At 34.0% G+C, this 19126-nt stretch overlaps 1 protein-coding gene across 1 annotated transcript; it reads right to left on the bottom strand.

The window, feature by feature from the left end:
* Positions 1–857: 857 nt before the first annotated feature.
* Positions 858–17077, bottom strand: LOC655059 (adenylate cyclase type 10). The gene is made up of 18 exons (XM_961553.5): positions 16964–17077; positions 16660–16917; positions 16332–16607; positions 15907–16281; positions 12707–13123; positions 12428–12662; positions 9208–9451; positions 8920–9162; positions 8615–8874; positions 7073–7225; positions 6913–7024; positions 6593–6860; positions 3314–3457; positions 2254–3263; positions 1948–2204; positions 1530–1898; positions 1087–1480; positions 858–1027 (listed from the first exon to the last, which is right to left on the bottom strand). The coding sequence occupies exons 1-18, from the start codon at positions 16974–16976 to the stop codon at positions 884–886; spliced, it is 5172 nt and encodes a 1723-aa protein (XP_966646.3). The 5' UTR covers positions 16977–17077; the 3' UTR covers positions 858–883.
* Between the last annotated feature and the right edge of the window lie 2049 nt (positions 17078–19126).

The following is a 19126-nucleotide window of genomic DNA, read 5'->3' on the forward strand; positions in this document are numbered from 1 at the left end:
TTATTTTCTTTATTAATACTTTCTAGTCATTGTATTTTTTGCCATTTTAAACCTTTGAACAAAATTCATAAATTCTGAAGTAATTTTTTTTCAAATTGTATTTTTCGTCTTTGCAACAGTCACATATCGTCATCATTCTTCATTCTCAGAAGACGAACTGCTACTTTCATTATGTTTCGTTAGTTCATGTTGATTTGCAAATTTTTTTCATAATTTAAATGGAGAACATGGGCAAAAATTTTGACTTTAAACTTAAAGAAGCATTAATTTTTGAAACTATAATTAAAGTAAGTGATTATGAAATAGAGTAAGTTAACGTCGATATTAAATTTGTTTATGACATCGGCCTTTATACCGAATTATTGAATTGTCGCTCATAAAAATTACTCCAAATCGAATGTTACGTTGTAATTTTCTAAGTCCAATAAAATAATTAAATCGAACAAATATCAGAGAAGAGTTATCTGATATTTAGGCCTGAAGCCAGTTGGTATCATTTTGGTGATTTAGATGAGTTTGGATATCGATCAGTGCTGCTTAGATCAGGTTTTCAGCAGAATCTTAATAAGATAGCTTCATCAGAGGCTGGACTTTGACTCTCCTTCATCAAACTAGAATTCTTGGTGCCTTTTTATGTAATTTTTATCCTTTCAAATTTTTATAGGAATAAATTAGGAAATAATTTGTTGTCTCAGATAGTTCATGTGTTTGCGACACTAGAAATATGCCAAAAAAAACTAACTTATTCTGAAATAGGCTGAAACACCTCACAGTTGTCTAGGTTACGTGGAAACCACTAAAGAAACTGATTTACTGATTAATTGATAATTAGGTTATTTAAAAAAAACACTGATGTGTTCAATTCAAAGGTTTTTATTTGTAGCTAAATGTACACAGGTGTAGGCAGAGTAAAATATCCCAATTTTCCCTCACTGATCTCAATATCTTGAAAATCCAGAAAGTTCTCTGATTCGCAATGTTCCTTCCAGAAGTCGATGGCTATAGGAGCCAAAGATTTATTCCACGCCTTAAAGACACGTTATTGATTAATGTCTTTATTTCAGCTTTTCACTTTTTATTCCTTACTCTATTACTGTGATCAATCCAAGAAGCTTCCAATTTATTTCCATACTTCTCAGCGAATTTATTCGCCCTGAGCAACAACTTGGTCACTTTTGCGTCGTTACTCTTCACATATTTGTAGTACGCTTTCAGGTGGTAGAGTCTGGCTAAAATAATTTTATTTCTTTCCGCTGCTTTGCTAAGCAGTCTAATTAATTCCTCAATCTCGTGTTCGGCTCTTGTAACAGCTTTTATATTCCTTTTATCTAATTTCGTTACCAGGAACAAAATTAAACCTTCCAGCAAGTAAAGCGCTGTAACTTTGTTGGCCAAAGTGTCACCTTCGAAGGTAACAGAAAAGTCATTGGACTTGATACACCAGATGGATGCTGCTTCCCACTTCTCGTGTCGCACACACCTTGGTAAAACAGACATAAAAATCCAAAAAGTAAACTTGGTTCAATTACCAAAGCCACATTACAGTGAAAAACCTTTTCCTGGCATCAGGATCTCGGATAGTTATCCATTTCTCACCTTCAATCTGGTAAAAGCGTTCGCAAGCCTGGTAAGGGAGGACAGTGTATCCAGTCTCAAGTTGCAGACAGATACACAAAGACAAGTACCACACTTTGCCAGAATGGTCCGAATCTTCTGAAGCAAAGTATTCCAGTTCTTGAAGAATGGAATACGCATTGCTGAAGTGTTTCCCAATCAAAAGAGCATGAAGCAAGAGGGGAAGCAAGGGCAGGACGATTTTAACAGCACGAATGGAAGAACACATTCTCAAGACTATGTAACCAATATGTATTGCTTTGTCCAAGTCAGATCGGAGCATTCTTCAAGAACCAGATTTCAAATTATGTCAGTCGTTTTATTTTGAAATACCTTGCACAAAAAATGACTCCATAGAGTTTAGCAACACACTTGAGATCCTCAGCCTCCACTGAAGTCCTTTTCAAGTGGCACAGACGTAACGAGTGAACTTCCAATGCAATGCATAAATTCCATTTTTGGAAATGCTGAGCCACGTACAACATATTAGCACAAGCCGTGCAAATAACTTGAAAGTCACTGAAGGACTCAAACGACTTAACCAAGCTCCAACTTGCGGCCAACTCTGCGTTCTTCCATTCACCCTTTATCTACAAGTTGGCCATTAAGATGAATCTCTATCCCCGTAATTTTGCCCACCCTGTACAAAGTGCAAAGATGCGACAAACACTCTGAAAGATTATTGGCAAAAACTGTTTCCCAATGGTCCAAATGTTTCATCAAAGTGCGTGGAAACAAATAGAAGCCGAAAATTTGGCGAAATTCGTTTATGCAAGTTCTCAGTTGCTTACTAACACCTTTTGGAAACGTAATTCCATATTCGGCCAAGGCCCTGTGAAGCATATTAAAGGCCTCGTTGAAGCTGCCAAGTTCTAGGCGAGAGTAACCAATTAGAGTATAAACTTGGCCACGAATTAGCGACAGTTTCCATTTGTTTTCAGTTCTCATTTTCTCCTTCTGTCTTAGAACGTCTAACGCCTCGATTAGAATTTTCATGGCAAGAGGAATGTTGCAAGTGGTTATGCTAATGTAAGCGTATTCCAACATCGCATCCAGGACTTTATTAAAATCATTCGCCCCCATACAGTGCTCAATCAACTGGCCATAAGTCGTACTCAAAATCAACTGGCACTGGCAATCGGTAAAGTCCTCAGCCGAAAACGCCCTCGTCAAGGAATAGCTATGTTTCAGCTTATTAATAACCGTTAATCCAAAAGTTTCGGTGTAGATTTTGTCACGGCCAGGTTTACCCTCCCCGAAAATAGTGCTATGCGAAGCTATTGATTTCTCATCATATCTGATTTTTTTCTGGCTTTTCTGGCTTCCGGCCGAAAAAGTGGATACACTTCGTAACGAATTGCGCCGACTTGTACTCAAAGTATCCCAAGAACCCGAAACAGAGGTCCTTTTTTGCCTATCCCGAGCGGTTAAAAACTCCTTATCTTGTCTGGCACCGAGGATTCGGTCAAAAAAACCGTTACCACAAGATTTACATTTTCGCGTTTCGCGTTCCAGAAATCGGATAGCTCGTGAATGAAACTCCTTCTTTTGGTTATCCGTTAGTAGGTTATAGGTGATTTCGCGGAACAAAGAGGAGCGAAATTGCAAGTAACCACACGAAGCGTATCTCGGAAGGTCGGAACAATTTTCTGGAAATATGTATTGTTTTGGTAGAAATAATCGAGTGTCATCAAATCACCCTCGATTTTGATCCCTCTGCATTTACAATTCAGGGTCGTTTCATCGCTTGGATCAACTAATCGCTCTTTGAAAACGCCAGTGTCCTCAAGGAAGTCGCCCTTAGCACACGTTAGGACTTTTATCTCAAATAAGCGCTGGATTGCTATTATAAAAGTTTAGCAATTGTTATTAAGTACAATGTGTTCAAAAATGGTTGTTCATCAAGTTGACTATGGAATTCAAATTCAATGTGCCGCTTCGTCATCTTTGTCAAATCTTTGAATTAACCTTTTACACACTTTTTTGCATTTTTCGGCAAAGTTGTTTCAAGCGTAGGGTTTGTCTTCATTTGTGTCTTATATTTCTGTGATTTTTGGTGTTATGTCCTCTTTAGTTTTTAGATTCGAAGTCTTTTTGCATTATATTGACGGATCTGTCACTTTGACGGCACAATTAAATAAGCACATTACGCTCAAATTTCATAGATGACATAATGAACAACCATTTTTAAACACATTGTACAATGTGTTTTTAAATGATTATAATTATAATAATAATAACAGGCCTTTATTAAAGAAAAATAAAATATAAATATAAATAAATAAATATACAAACTCTGTGGGGGCGAAGTCAAGTCGATGACTATTCAACTCAACCCCCAAAAAAAATATAAAAATATATAAAAAATATTAAACAATAAGAAAAATATAACAAGTAATATAAATTACTTCCGAAAGATACAACTAGAAAACTTAAAACTAAGGAAGAAGCAAAAGAGTAAATATGGAAATGGAAACGTAGCATGCGATGATGAAAACCATAATTAACCATATGAGAACAAGAAACCTTTGTAGAGTGTACGAAATTTGTTCACCAAAATATTCAACTGAAAGAGTACCGTGGAGTTAAAAACTTTAACACCATTATAAGATAGCGAGCGTTGAAAGATGGATGAACTAAACTGAGGCATAGAGATTTGAGTATTATGACGAATGTTGACATTATGAATGCTGTTTCTAAATCTAAATGTTTTTCAACGGTAGAAGGAGACGAAGTTGTCATAAGTTTAAACATAAATGTACCCATTCGGTGTCGATACATATTTTCAACTTTCAACCAACGTAGGTCGAGTATTTTAGACGAAACATAATCGTATTTGTTCAAACCAAAAATGAACTTACAACAACTATTTTGGATTTTCTGTAATTTACACTTTGTGATATTATCTAAGCAGGGATAGTATAAGATTAAGCAATATTTCACAAATAACATAACTAAGCTTTCTGTTAATTTTGTACGTAATTTGAAATTCAAAAATAGTATAATAATTTAAGAGCAGAATATGTTTTTTTAGAACCATATTAACATGAGATTTAAAACGAAGATCGTCATCTATTACAAATCCTAAGTGTTTAATTGAATTGAATATTGGGATTTTTTTTTATTATTACTAACAATATTTAAATGGTTTTTAATTACCTCCCTAGTATTGTTGCTAGCAAAGCAGAAAACTGAATATTTATCAAAATTAAGTTGCAAGTTCATTTGCATAGACAATTTCGAAATTAGTTCTAAGTCAGCATAAATTTCTAAGCATTCTGAGGAAGTTGATGTTGGGAGAAGTGTAGATAAAGGTTAAAGTCGTCGGCATAAGCATGTTTCATTGAGCTTGTTCTCGTTTCTAACCAATTGGTCGTGTATAAAGAAAAAAGAAGAGGACCAAGAATGGACCCTTGCGGAAAGCCTGATGTAATTGTTCCAAGATTAGAGGAGGAACTACCTATCATAACTATCTGAGTCCGATTAACTAGATAAGATCTGAAAAAATTCAGAGAAATTTCATCAAAACCGTAGAAGTTTTGCACATAACAGAGAATGGTCAAGAGTATCAAAAGCCTTGGAGTAGTCAAGTGAAACCAGTACTGTAGCTTTGCCTTCATCAAGAGCTTTCAAGGAACTATCCAGAACAACACCCAAAGCGGAGGTTGCGCTGTGGTTCCTTCTAAAATCAGACTGATTGTCATTAAGGATATTGGCAGATATCAAATAATCGTAAATTTGTTTGTAAACATCTTTTTCCAAGACTTTCGAAACAACAGATAGGATACTGATTGGTCTTAAGTCAGAACAGGTAGTTGGCTCATTTACTTTAGGTAAAGGACGAACAATGGCTATCTTACAAAAATCGGGAAAGTAGCCTGATTCAAGGCAACAGTTTATTACATGTGTCACATATTTTGTTTTTTTATTTTAACATTTTGGCCGTAATACCGTCTGTACCGCAAGTGTTTGATTTTAAATCATGTATTATTTCAAAAACTTCGTCGACAGACGCAAGTTTAAACTCAAAATGTAGATTGGCATTATATTTCTTTCCAAGTAAGTTGTTTACAGCGTCTGTGCAATTATTAGGAAGTTTAAAGACGGGTAGGAAATAAGTATTAACAATGTCTGGATTAAAGTTAGATAAGTCAGCGTTGTTTTTACTTTTCTTGACATTCAGTTTGTCTAAAGACTTCCAAAGATCTTTTTTGTTGAATTTCTGTTCTTGTTGGGTTAAAAACACAGTTTTTTCACCCCTAATTATTGATACAGTAAAATTCCTAAGTTGTTTATAATAAAGCCAGTCGTTCACATTTTTTGTTTTTTTGAATTTAGTTAAGGTAACATCTCTAGTTTTCATAATATGCCTGACTTGTCCATTTAGCTAAGGTGATTAGGGTTTCGTTATGAGAAATGAAGTAAATGTAGATCAAAGATACAAATTATATTCTTAGTAAACTTAATGATTTTTTCATCGATATTATGAATATATAAAATATCATTTCACGGAATAATTTCTAAATCGTCAACAAACATATCGTAGCAATTTATGCATAATCAATTTTACTGTTTTTAGCTGAAGTTGCAGTTGATAAGATTGACATTTATCATAGTATCTAGAGCTATGGTTTACGGTTACCTGATTCCTATCTACTTCACTCACTTTGAAATTGGTTTACATGTAAAAAAAATTGCGCCGCTCTACTCAATTGAATCCTCTGTTAATAAATATCAAATCAGTTGTAAAATTCATTAAATTTCGTTAAAATGCAACTAAATTATTACACTGTACAAGAAAGAAAACACATTTATTACCTAAGCTTATTTCCGAATTCGAGACTTAATGAAGAATGGTAATATTTGATGTCTAAATGCCTATCATTAGTTCTATGAAGCGGCATTTTCTGATTTTACATGAGAAATTCACAGACGACCAGATGAGAATCATTTAAAAACACATTGTATATGTTGTTACCTTGCGCCGCTTTTCTTTTATCCTGCGCCGACATGACGTACAAAAGCATGCTGCGGAGAAACTGGTTGCCCAAAATAGCGCTACATTTGACCAAGAGTTGTTCGAAAAAGTTGAGCGAATCGAAGGTTTTTAAAATCATTGCATCCATTGATAGCTCACCTTCTTCTTCACCCACACGAAAGTTGGGTGTGATCACACAAATCGGAACTTTGCCGCCTCGAGATAAATCCTCCATTCGCTCTCTTATCGTGACGTTTAGGTAACTATCCTGCGGGATTAACCCTCAAGATAAAAACAAAGATAAATGAATCGTTTCATACTCGGCAACTGTCAATAAATCGCTTCCAGTCGTCTCGTTCTGTGAGCGAATCCATTGAACGTCTCCGTTCTTCCATTATGTGTTGCCATTTAATTGTTTCGTCTTTCGACAATCTAAGAAATTTTCGTTACAAAGGTTTTGTGACGCGAAATTAGAACCACCTTGTCATCATGTAGAGAGGGGGACACACTAAACCAAGCTCGTTTATATCTTTCAAAGAAGCTTTAAGTATGTACAGGGCATTATCTTGTATTAAAGTAGTCAAAAAGCTTTCAACCCAGCCAGGATTGCCGTTACTTTTCGTTTGAATAACACTAAAAACAAACACTGAGGCTTTTGGTGCTACACTGCCGCTCAAAAAATTCCGGACACCTCCAAAATTTCTGTTGTGGTACCTATATGAGAAATTATGAAAACTTTTATATTGTGTTTTACCAAGAAACAGCATCTTAACAGTGAAAAAACAAAATGAAACAATAGGGAATTACCACATCAATAAGATGTACAAAAAATTAACATACTAAGAAAACGTAAAATACAACCAAGAGCCCTTATAACGTCTATTAAAGGAGAGATCAACTTTCAAAATGCATTTTTTTTAATCATCCAATATATCGAGTGTAGTAAAACATGAACATTTGTCGAATTAAAATCGAAATATTTAAGCTGGGGGCTTTAGAATTAAAGATTTTGTAAAACTGCTGTGACGTCATTCAAGCCCAACTCAACATCGTCCGAATTGTGTTTTGTGAATTATCGTTAACAGACGAATGATTTGGAATTTGGAATGTCACTTAATCACCAAAAAGACATAAAGCTTGGCTCAATAAAATTAATATAAAGAATTTATAAAGATGTTTTTATTCTTCGAATGCGTGCAAATTAAATAATCGTGAGTAACAAATGTAGGCATAACCTAATCAAAATAATCAAAATCTGCTTCAATACTTGTTTTAAATGCGGTATAATTATCATCATTTTCAGGAAAATGTTCTCTAATAACACTAATGACACAAGAAGGAATCAATTTTCTCTTATTTTTTCCTAGAGACACCCAGGAATTCATCTAATATTTAAATTGTTTATAAGCTATATGCCGCCACACTTTGTTGTTAATTTCCATCAAAATATCTCGTTTAATAACATCCTTTTCGTAAAGCAACATATGATGACGTGTTGTGTTAAGAGTGTTAATGTTCGTCCCACACTATCAAAAGAACTATGATGATCACACCACAAAAACACCCAGAAAACTATCATCTCGAATAGTTGTTGAGCTCTTACGGCCAAATCTGGCCTTTTTTGTGAATCCCTATGTTTTTCAAAACCGTAAAGGTGCGTCCTGGATATTTCTTCGCAGTATTATGGTGTTATGCAGTATGTTCATCACTTAGGCCATAATTTTTTACAATTTTTACAGAAATTTCTGCTAGCATTCTAAACAAATGAGTCAAGTTGTTATCTGATAAGCAGTTCTGAATAACGAAACACAATTTAAACCAAAAAAACTACGAGACAATTGAAATGCAAAACGATTTAGCGCTGGTGTTGCCCCAAAAAGTAAAATGTAATCGTCACAATTGTTTCTAAACCCCGTTAAGACACTTATTTGATTGATGGAGTAAAATTCAAATACTTCAAATTTAAAAAAAATAAAGTGTTCGGAATTTTTTGAACGGCAGTGTAATTTGTATTATTTGTACTTCTCCAACTCGGGAGAAATGGCATAAACGTCCAAGATTTGACAGGCCAGAGCCCCCAAACACCATCTTTCAATCGGAGCAAGATGTACGACCTTGATTCGAGGATCGTCAAGATATGACAAGTGTCCATGTCGATACAAACCCATTGTACCAACTATGAAAACGGTTTTAACATCCAAAAACGTGGCCATAAGCTCCCACGAATCATCATCTATAAATTCACAATCGTCGATCGCAATCACCCAAAGTGTTGTAAAACACTATAAACAACAATCATTAAAAAAAAATTAGTGAGAAGAACCTACAGCATAACACAGCTGTTTGATCATTTTTTTCAAAGCTACCAATTTTGCGGTTTCTGTTAGTGACAAATACAGTTCAGAGTTTTTGAATTTGACCCCGAACACGTTGTTCAAAGTACACATAAGGTCGGGGACTTGGATTTGTCTCAGTGCTTCCAAAAGTTTCTGTTCTTTTTCTTTGATCGGTGCCCAGGGGGTTAGTTGCAAGGGGGCATTAAAGATAAGTCGTATGGCTTGATAAGGAATCTTAAAAAATTAAATGAAGAGGCTCAAAAATCCGATTTTGGTTACTTTCTGGTCCTTCATCGCCATTGTTAGTTTATGAACGGGGATATGCGAGGGGGTTATATACACAAACTCGTCCAAAAGTCGGGTTTTGCCCTGACGGGGATCCCCGCGTACCACATACATTTTGTACTGCTCGTGTCCAGTTGAAGAGTGGGTGCATTGCTCCAGGAGATGTTGGTATAATTTCAACTTGGAAACTCTGCCCAAAAGCGGACAAGCGTTTATGCGTTGAATTTGGTCGTGGGCCCTGAACAGATTAAAGATTTTATTGCAAATATCAAATAGTTTCATGTTGAATTTTTTTAAATGACCAGAAAAAAGTCCACACGAAAAATGTGCACAGGAAAAAAGCTCACAAACATAAAAAACCACAAAGAAAAAAAGCCCACGTCGAAAAAATCTCACATGGAAAAAAGACCACACGGAAAAAAGCTCACACAGAATAAGAATGTTGTCCACAAAGAAAAAAGCCCACATGAAAAGAAACCCACACCGAAAAAAGCCCATACAAATCAAAAACTCACGTAGAATAAAGCTCACATAGAAAATACCCACATATCAAAAAACCCTCACAGAAAGAATAAGTTATTACGTTTCCCCACTAGTTCCTATTCATAAATAAACAGTTTTTTTGTCCTATTCCACTTTCACAACTCATCAAAAAAATTCATTCTCTGGCATCTTTTTTAAATTCACAATAGACACTAGAGCGGAGAATTGTAAAAGCGTACCGATATTTTTCTTGTTTAAAAATTACTATAAATATTTTGCATTAGGTAACATAAAAATGAAAATCTTAGTTTTACCCTTAACGTTATGTTGTGCACTTTTGATAATACATAAGTATAGTTTGCAGTGATTACCTTTTCAACATTCCAAAACTTGCAGAAATGTAGAGAAGAGGGATAATTTTGTCTCGTTGGCAACACTTTTTTGTTTTGTTTCCGCTTTCGTATAGAGATTGCATGAATTATCTAAATTCTGTTAAAATGATCATTGTTAGAAGAGTATATGTGTTTGCTATTGCCGGATATAGCAATTCGAATATCGGAACAATTTTCTCAAAAACTTAGATATTTTGAAAAAACAAAACTTTCAAATGAGTCAATTGTAATATTGATGCAGTTACATTTTTTTGTACTCATAGCTTTTAAACAGATATTTCCCATACGCTCTAGCATGTGGGAAACGGACTTTACCACACTGCAGTGTTTTTTACTTTGCAACAAATATGGGTAGGGACATTTAATAGGTTGGTATCGCTACCGTTGAGATGTATAGTTGATTTTTCTTATAATCAACTGTCTAAGAGCCGTCAGGTTGGCATTACTATAAATAGTAATTTTTTTGAATTAAGGTTGGTGTAATTTTTAACCTGGAAAATTCAATTTCCAAATTTTTCAAGTTGTCTCCAGTTTAAAACACGTACAACAAAACATTTAATTATTTTAGACTACCCTTGGACTAAGAAATTAACGATTAACACTAACGTCCCATTTTCAAAAATGTCAAATCTGATGTTCAAAATGTCAATTACAGAATACAGCCAGTTTCAAAAGTACAGACTGATCCAGAAATACTGAGTCTGTTAACAACACATTTGAAAGAATTTGTGCTCGTAATTAGCAACACTGCAACCAAATTCGATTTTTTTTGACAATTATTTGACGTACAGCCCCACAAGAATGTTAAGTTGTTGTTAATTGGAAGCGTACTCCATTGGTATTCTTTAAAATTTGAGTCCAGTGTTGCCAACAGACTCAGTATTCCTGGATCAGTCTGTTGGACATGAACTTTTAGGGTGATACAGTCTGGTCTTTAACAGAATTTTGACACTGACAGTTGATTATTTAAAAAAAATGAACTATAAACTATTACTTTTTTACGGCACATGGCTGTTCATGACACTTTTTTGATTGTTTGACCTGCTACCAACCCATTAGCAAAAAAAACTTAATTATAAAAAATATTAATTTTTTTGAGAGATTTGTACCTAACTTGTTAGGAAAGCAGTTTCCCACATTCGCATTTCATACGCCCCTGGCTGAACTCGTGCCGCAAACAAAGTGCTCATGTGGAAAATTGCACGTTCTAAACTCGTTAGGGAAATAACTATATCATTTAACGCTCTCGGGGTGCATACATCCTAAATTTTTTAATGCTTATATTTTTTGAGCGAAATAACAAGCTAATTTTTATCATTCCGGTTCAGCGGTTCCTAAAATTTGATACCAAAACAATTTTTTGGGATAACTTAGCATTTTTGTTGTACAAGAATTTAACTTTACGATGCGTTTTCCTATTCCCTTTTTAACTTCAAATTTTTACTAAATCATTCCCTAACATACGGTATAATTTGTTGATATTCATAATTTGCGAGAATAACAATTCAACAAGTTATGGCAAAAGGAATAACAAATGCGCAGAAATCACTCAGTCTAGGTTTAAGCTATACGTTGAAAATTTTCAAAATTTTAAATTTGTAAGCAAAACAAAAGAATTACAACCAATAAATTTGAGTTTCAATTGAATGATTACGCTTTTGATTATCTTAATTTACTCTTTTCTTAAATAAGATTATAGCAAAAACTGATTCTACAGACTGATCCAGAAGTACTGGCAATACTGAATTTAAATTTTAAAGGATACTAATCTAATAGAGTACTCTTCCAGTTAACAACAATTCGATAATCTTGTAGGGTTGTATGTCAGTTATAAACAAAAATACTTTCAAATATGTTGCCAACAGACTCAGTATTTCTGGATCAGTCTGTATAATATTAAAATATGTTTATTGTTATCCGAATAATTATAAATTTATAAATCTATCCACAATTAGTTTTTTTCCAGTGAGTTAATTTTTCTGTGAGCTATATTCTTGTGGGCTTTTTTAATGTGAGTATTTTCTATTTGGGATTTTTTTCTAGGTGGTCTTTTGTCTTTATGGGTTTTAGAAGAAGTGTGGGCTTTTTTCTATATGGGATTGTTTCCATGTAAGGTTTTTTCTAAATGCGTTTATTTTTATGTGTGTTATTTCTGTGTGGGTTTTTCTGTTTGAGCTTTTTTCGGTGTGAGCATTTATCTTGTGAGTTATTTTCTTGTACGCTTTTTTCGTGTAGGCTTATTTCATAGATTCAATTTTTTAGATAAGCTAAAACTAGACAAGTGAAGCGGTGCTACTACCACGTCTAGTTTTAGCACATCTAAGAAATGGTCCCCGTACAGCTCAGTCTCCCGAAATTCATAAACCGGCCCAGCATGGGAAATCCCTTTCAGCTGCTTGTGTTCTTGCAAAATAAAATGCCTAGCCTCCAGTTTACTGTGCAGAAACGTCTCCCTATCACACGTTACTTTATTTTTGTAGGCCACCATCAATCGAGCTGCTTTGTTCACAATAAGACTGATAACTGTGTATTCGCGGCGAAGTGTGTGTCCGAAGACTCCACAGTATGTTTTTCCTATGAAACTATTTAGAACAAAATAGTTATGGTGATGGTCCCACCTGTGGTAACGCCAATAGACGTGGATAAAACTCCTTGAAGCTTGTTGATTTCTTCGAAACACTCTCTCGCACATCTTAGCGCGACCTGACACTCCATTTCATGTTTAAGACCACGCAAGCCGAAAATAACAACAAACATCAAGTCTTTATCGAAGAGAGAAACCTTGTTTACGCAACCTTTCATCTTGTCTACCACCCTGCAAACAATTTTAAAAGTTTGGTCGGCCAAAACGACCGTTTCTTCGGTTTGGAGCTTGTAAGAAATAACGTTGATGAATACTATAACGGCCTGACGCATTTCTGTGAGATATTCAAAAGGTTCGTCCATGTCGATGCTCTTCATTACTGGCGCAATGATGAACCGTCGAAGGTTTTCTTTTATCTTGAGTCTGACGGCCAAATTCACCGCTGGTCTCACTAATAAATTTTTTTGATTTGGTGTTTGTCGGAAATACGAATTACTATAGCTTAGGATACGAAACGATATTAGTAAAGGGCAGATGTTTCATTAATCACTACCACTACTAAGTATTCTGAGCAACAAATTGAAAAAAATGGCTGTAGGTATTTAAATAACGGTTAGCACAAGGCAAACAAACAATACAGAAAACAAAGCATTAAATTCTCAATAGTAAAAGATAAAAATAATTCTAACATTGTAACGTTAATTATATTTAGAAATTTGCACTCTGTCCAATATTTTCAAAACGCTGCGGATAGGGTTACAGACATATACAAGAAGAATATTTGTAAGAAAGTGGTAGAGTATTAAATTTCCTACAAAAATGTTTGCGAGGTAATTTCTCTATCTTCAACCGTATAGGCCCCAAAACCGTTCAAGCAACGGATTCGTCTGATTGGTGACCGGAAAAAAGCTCACACGAAAAATTCGCACAGGTTTAAAGTTCACAAATAAAGCTCACAAACATAAAAACACTCACAGAAAAACTCTTACATGGAATAATAACTACAAAGAAAAAAGCACACGTCGAAAAAAACTCACGTGGAACAAAGTCTACTGGAAAAAAAACTCAGGGAAAGAAACCCGCCCCAAAAAAGCCTACAGGAATAAAAACTTACATTGAAAAAACTTCATATAGAAGAATACCCACTTACCAAAACTCACAGAGAAAAAAACTTATTATAAGCTGTATTACGTATTACGTTTCCTCTCTAGTTCCATTTATCAATAAACTGTTTTTTTTTCCTTTTTTTTCCTTACTTTAAAGATAGAATTTTCTGTAAGTTCACAAAAGTAACTTCATTTTACAGCATCTATGTATTTCAAATTCATAATTGATTCTTGCAAATTATAATAGCAAACCGATACTTTTCTTGCTTAAAAACTGCTCAAAAAATAAACTATAATTAATATTTTGTAGGTACAAAAAGGAAATTCTACTTTTACCTTAAACGTTACGTTGTGCACTTTTAATATTATAATATTCTAATAGCCTGCATGTTTGCAGTGCGTACCTTTCTAAAATCGTAAGGAAGAAGGATAAACTTGTCTTGTTAACAACACTTTTTTGTTAGCTACACTTTTCTTCACGATTTTATAAGTACTTAATTTACACTGTCGCAACGAGATTGCATCAATTATCTAAACTAAAAAATAATCATTATTCGAACAAAATCGTGTTTGTTACACCCGAGTGTGTCAACTCGAATTGTGCAGCGATTTTCTCGAAAACAAAAGCTTTTCAAATAAGTCCATTGTAATATTTGAAGAGTGCAGTTTTTTCCAAATGTTTCCAAATTTTCTAATGCCTGTCATTTTTGAGCAGAATTAGGAAGTTTTAATATGGCAAAACGTTTTCTAAGACGTTATGAATTCGTCACTTTTTTGTAACTTCATAATTTGTGAAAACAACATCAGAATAACAATTCAACAATTCTATGCAAAAAGAATGACAAAAGCGGATCAGTCATTCTTGGTATCGCCGTCTAGGTTTGTTAAATTATACGTAGAATCGATGTAATCAGTGTTTCAAAATTTTAGATTTTTAAGTAGAACTAAAAAAAATTACAACAAATAAAATGGGCTTGTCTTTGCCTAAAAACATGTTGCTTTTGATTGTCCCAATTTACTCTCTTCTTGAATGGGATTGTAAGAAAAATTATTTCAAAACATTTTATTGTATCTCTCTATGATCACAGGAATTGTTTTTTTTTTTTTCATTCATTAATGGTTTTGTGAGGCTTTTTCTTGTCGGTTTGCTTTCATGTGAAGTTTTTTCTCAAAGCATTATTTTCTATGTGAACTTATTTCTGTGTTAGGTTTTTGCCGTGTGTGTATTTTTCGGCAATTTTGAAAAATTCCACGTACTTACAAGTAGATAGACATAGGTTTATTTCTAATAGAAGGAAACATCTTATCTTATATTCTGACAAGTCTGTTAAAGTTAATATGTACTAGAAAAATATTATTTATTAAATATTTCATTAAAGTTTAAAGTTCTATTTTAGAAATAAAGAAATTTTGAAAGTGTTAATTCTAGACAGAAGATTATAGAGCATACATAAATTGACAATCTGCAAAAATGGCAATGGTTTAAGTAAGAGTTTTAAATTGAAAACTTAATAGAATAGAATAGAATAGAAAACTTATAGAAATAAGTGTTTTATTTTATCGAAAACAGTTTAAAATTTGCGCATCGGTTCATATTTATCAAAACACTGCGAATACGGCTGAATATACAAAAAAAGTGTACGGAACAGAGTTGTAGAGGATTACATTTCCTTTAAAAAAGTTCGCAACACCATATTTCAATATTCAACGATTTTGGTATAAATTCATTTTTCGATGCTTGACCAGCGAGCGAAAATGTCGATGGAGCGTCTTTAAACGTCATTGTTGATGATAGAGATATAGTCTTTTTTAAAGGCAATTCAATTCTGTAACACTTTCTTCCTAACATTTTTCTTGTATATTTAACCATATTGGCACTGTTAAAATATGACGAAGCTCATATTTTAAATATGTTTTCTCATGTTTCTCATGAAAATTTTAGTAGTCAGTTTTCTCAGTCTATTAAGAAAACAAAGCTCAACGTTTCTGTATTGTTTCCAAATAATTAGTGAATTGGTCAAATTTAAAACGATTTGACGCTCGAAGTCTACAGAAAATCTTACGATTTTGTATCTCGTTTCGTCTCCTAATCTACAGTCGTCCGTAGTCGGAAAAAATCAAAAAGTACGTGAAAACTCATCTGCTATCCCTTCCTGGGTGACATCGTTTATGATATCGCTGGAGATGGAGATTTCCGACCGCGTACTCAAATCATCTCTGGCATCTTGTGGCTTCTGTTGGCGCACATTTCTTTGCACACTCCTCCAGTTTGGACCAACACCCAGCAAGCGGATGTGGACATTATCTGGCATTTCCTTGAAGACGTATTCGTTGGTATTGACGTAGTACCACGCCGCCGGAGCCACGACAATGTCCCCAGCCGAGCTAATGCTTTCGGCAGCTTTAACGTCCCAAATCGGTTTTCCCACCACCACGTAGTGAGAATTGGTGGAGTCTCCAATTAGGGCAAAGGTCACAAGACCGGTCGAAATTGCCAATTTCACTTTAAACTTCCATTAGTAAGTAAATTAATATCGGCATGGTTTGAATTACCTCGAATCACGACACCGACGTCCGTTAAATACGAACCGTAATTTTTCTGAATGACTAGAGCACTGTCTAGAGCTTCGTGGACGGCGTCCCGCATGGTGTCGCTTTCGCTCGATTTGAACATTGCAAGGAAAGCGTCACCAGAGAATTTCAAAACGTCGCCGTTGTGGGACAACACTTCTTGGACCATTGAGCCCAGATATTTATTGAGGACTTGGGTCATTCGAGAAGGGCCAGAAACGCCAGTTTTTGTGTATTTTTCGCACAGTTCGGTGAAACCTTTAAAATGGGTGGTGTAAAGGCTGGCAGTGTAAGCTGTTTGAACGTCTACCCGAAACGTCCCCGAAGAGGAAACAGGCGTCGTATTGCCGATGGCTGTAGTCGTCCACGTTATAGATGACCTCATCGGGGACCAAAGACGCCATGACTTTGGTCTGTCGATCATCGATTGAAAGATCCATTACACTCTTGGACTTTTTGCTCATCATTTGGCTGTGAGATCGCCGCTCCTTCCACAATTCTGAGTCCGATTCTCTGTATGCACTTGTTCTCATGGCCCAGATGTACTCCTCCTGCCCCACCTGATTCACTGTTTTTTCCTTTATGGATGGTCACATTGTCATCATTTAACTTACTCCCTTCCATCATTTTTGAGGATTTTTCGATAAAACCGTTTATATAAGAAAAATGTAAAAATTGCCAAAAATGGCAATGACAGATGTCCTACTGGTCAAAAACAGTCAAAAAGGCAAGGAAATTTTGACATAAAAACGACCACTCCAGGACTTGAATAAAATAAAAAATCTGTAGGAAAATTGTGTTGCCTTGTTTAAGTTTAGCACCTTCGCATAATAGATAATAATATGTAAATAGCCGTTGTTGGTTATTGCACGTTTTTCTTAAAAAAATATTATGTGAAAAACCACTTGTGGCTACACAGACAGAGAATTCGTCTTGCACCAAGAATTGTGTTCTTTTTACACACTCAATTTTATTTAAATCCAAACGTTTTTTCATTAAAAAATTATAAGAAAACCTCAGTCGAAGATTCCAACTGAACACGTTATCCTACTTAAATCCCTAACATTTTTACAAACACAATTACATACATTTTACAGCCAGAGATAGGGTTTATGGGGGATTTACCTACGTAAAAGTACATTTTTACTATAGAAACTAATAACCATACAGAAACGAGAGTATATGTATACATATGATTTTTTTAGAGTTCTTCTACAATTCTTAATACTTAAAATTAATAAATATGTTGCTGATTTTTTTCTGAGTTTTGTTCTGGGCAATAATGTAAAAAATTGTCTCAAGTTTAAGTTTATTTGTTGTATAACTTAAAAATTATGAAAAATTTTACACAAAAATCTTTATCTATTTCCTGCACTATTTTTGCTTAAGTCTTTCTATGCTCATTATTGTAAAAAATATTTGCAAAATAATAGCTTTAGAACATAAAAGAAGAACTACAAGATAAAGCTTTTCAGATATTTTTTGTTTTATGTAATATTTATTTTATTATTATTACCCGAAAGATTAAAGAGTGTTCTATTAAAAACAGTAAGCAATTAAAAAAAATCAATTCCTACCATGGAATTTTTTATAAAATATGCAGCATTTATTTTATAAAAAACTTCCTCGAAGATTTTCTCAAAAATTACAAAAATATGATTTTTGTGGGTTGGTTTTCTCGGAATTCTCGGAAGCAGAAAAAGTCAAATGCCTCGAAAATGTAATTTTTGTTTTATTACTACTATTAAAATCATTTTGCTTATTATTCTAGGGGAGGTTTCAACTCCCAACCCTCAACTCGCTGTGCCACTGTTTTACACCAAAAATCTAATGAAAATTGAGAGATTTTCTATGAACTGAATACGCCTATAATTTGTGGAGGTAGATGTTGAGTATTTTAAATACTATCAAGCATACAAAATACAACCATTACTCCCAGTTTTTTATGCCATTAGCAATAAATTTTACAAAAATACGGTTAAAGTACGGTTAAAATTTAATTAGATCCAGAAATATATTATTATCATAACTTTTACCTAATTTTCTGATCTCTGAAAAGTAATAAGTAGAAAATAGCTATTTTTGATAAAATGCTACTATTTTCTGCATTATTTTTAATGAGTAAAAAGATGAAGAAACAGGCGCGAGTATTCTGTTATCCCAAATCTTTGGATTTCATTGAGTTGCTTGATAAAAAACGTAAACCTACAAACACAAATAAAAACAGCGCATATTGGATTTACTCGTAATTTTGAAAATACTTATCTACAACGTGTTTCACATAACTTTACAAGGTCTGCTCCTAATGTACGCACCCAAATATACAAAAGTCTCTAAACACTAGATACAAAAACACCATTAAATAATTATTTAATTTTTGAAAACCCATGACAGTGGTTGTCAGACAAATAAAATGACTGTTTCATTAATACTCATAAATTGCAGTTATTCACAAACAATTAACATGTGTTCTGTCAAGAGACGACATGAATATGAGTCTATTTATCTTAATCACTAACTAAAAATGTTGTAATTTACTGAAGGAGTGAATAAATTAGAGAAGGCTATCCAATTTTTTAACATTTGTAATCGAGTTCTTATCGGAATATGTATTGTCGGTGGCATTTTATATGCGCAGGCCTCGTAAAATTATGTGAAACACCCTGTACTCTGTATTGTTTTCTACTAAAATAAATGTACCTTAATTTTTTATTTTTTATAAATGCGTGTTAATTTTTGCAACAAAAAAGCAACATAAAAAATTGATTTGCGATATA

Source organism: Tribolium castaneum, chromosome 3 (genome assembly GCF_031307605.1).
Source record: "Tribolium castaneum strain GA2 chromosome 3, icTriCast1.1, whole genome shotgun sequence".
Taxonomy (NCBI): domain Eukaryota; kingdom Metazoa; phylum Arthropoda; class Insecta; order Coleoptera; family Tenebrionidae; genus Tribolium; species Tribolium castaneum.

Bases quoted from the DNA above. Each gene is read 5' to 3' on its own strand.
- LOC655059 (XM_961553.5), bottom strand. The intron at 13,124-15,906 runs GTACTTTTTGAT...AAAATTTATTAG, and splicing joins GATAGCAGATGAGTTTTCAC to TGAGACCAGCGGTGAATTTG. The intron at 12,663-12,706 runs GTGGGACCATCA...ATAGTTTCATAG, and splicing joins GTCTATTGGCGTTACCACAG to GAAAAACATACTGTGGAGTC.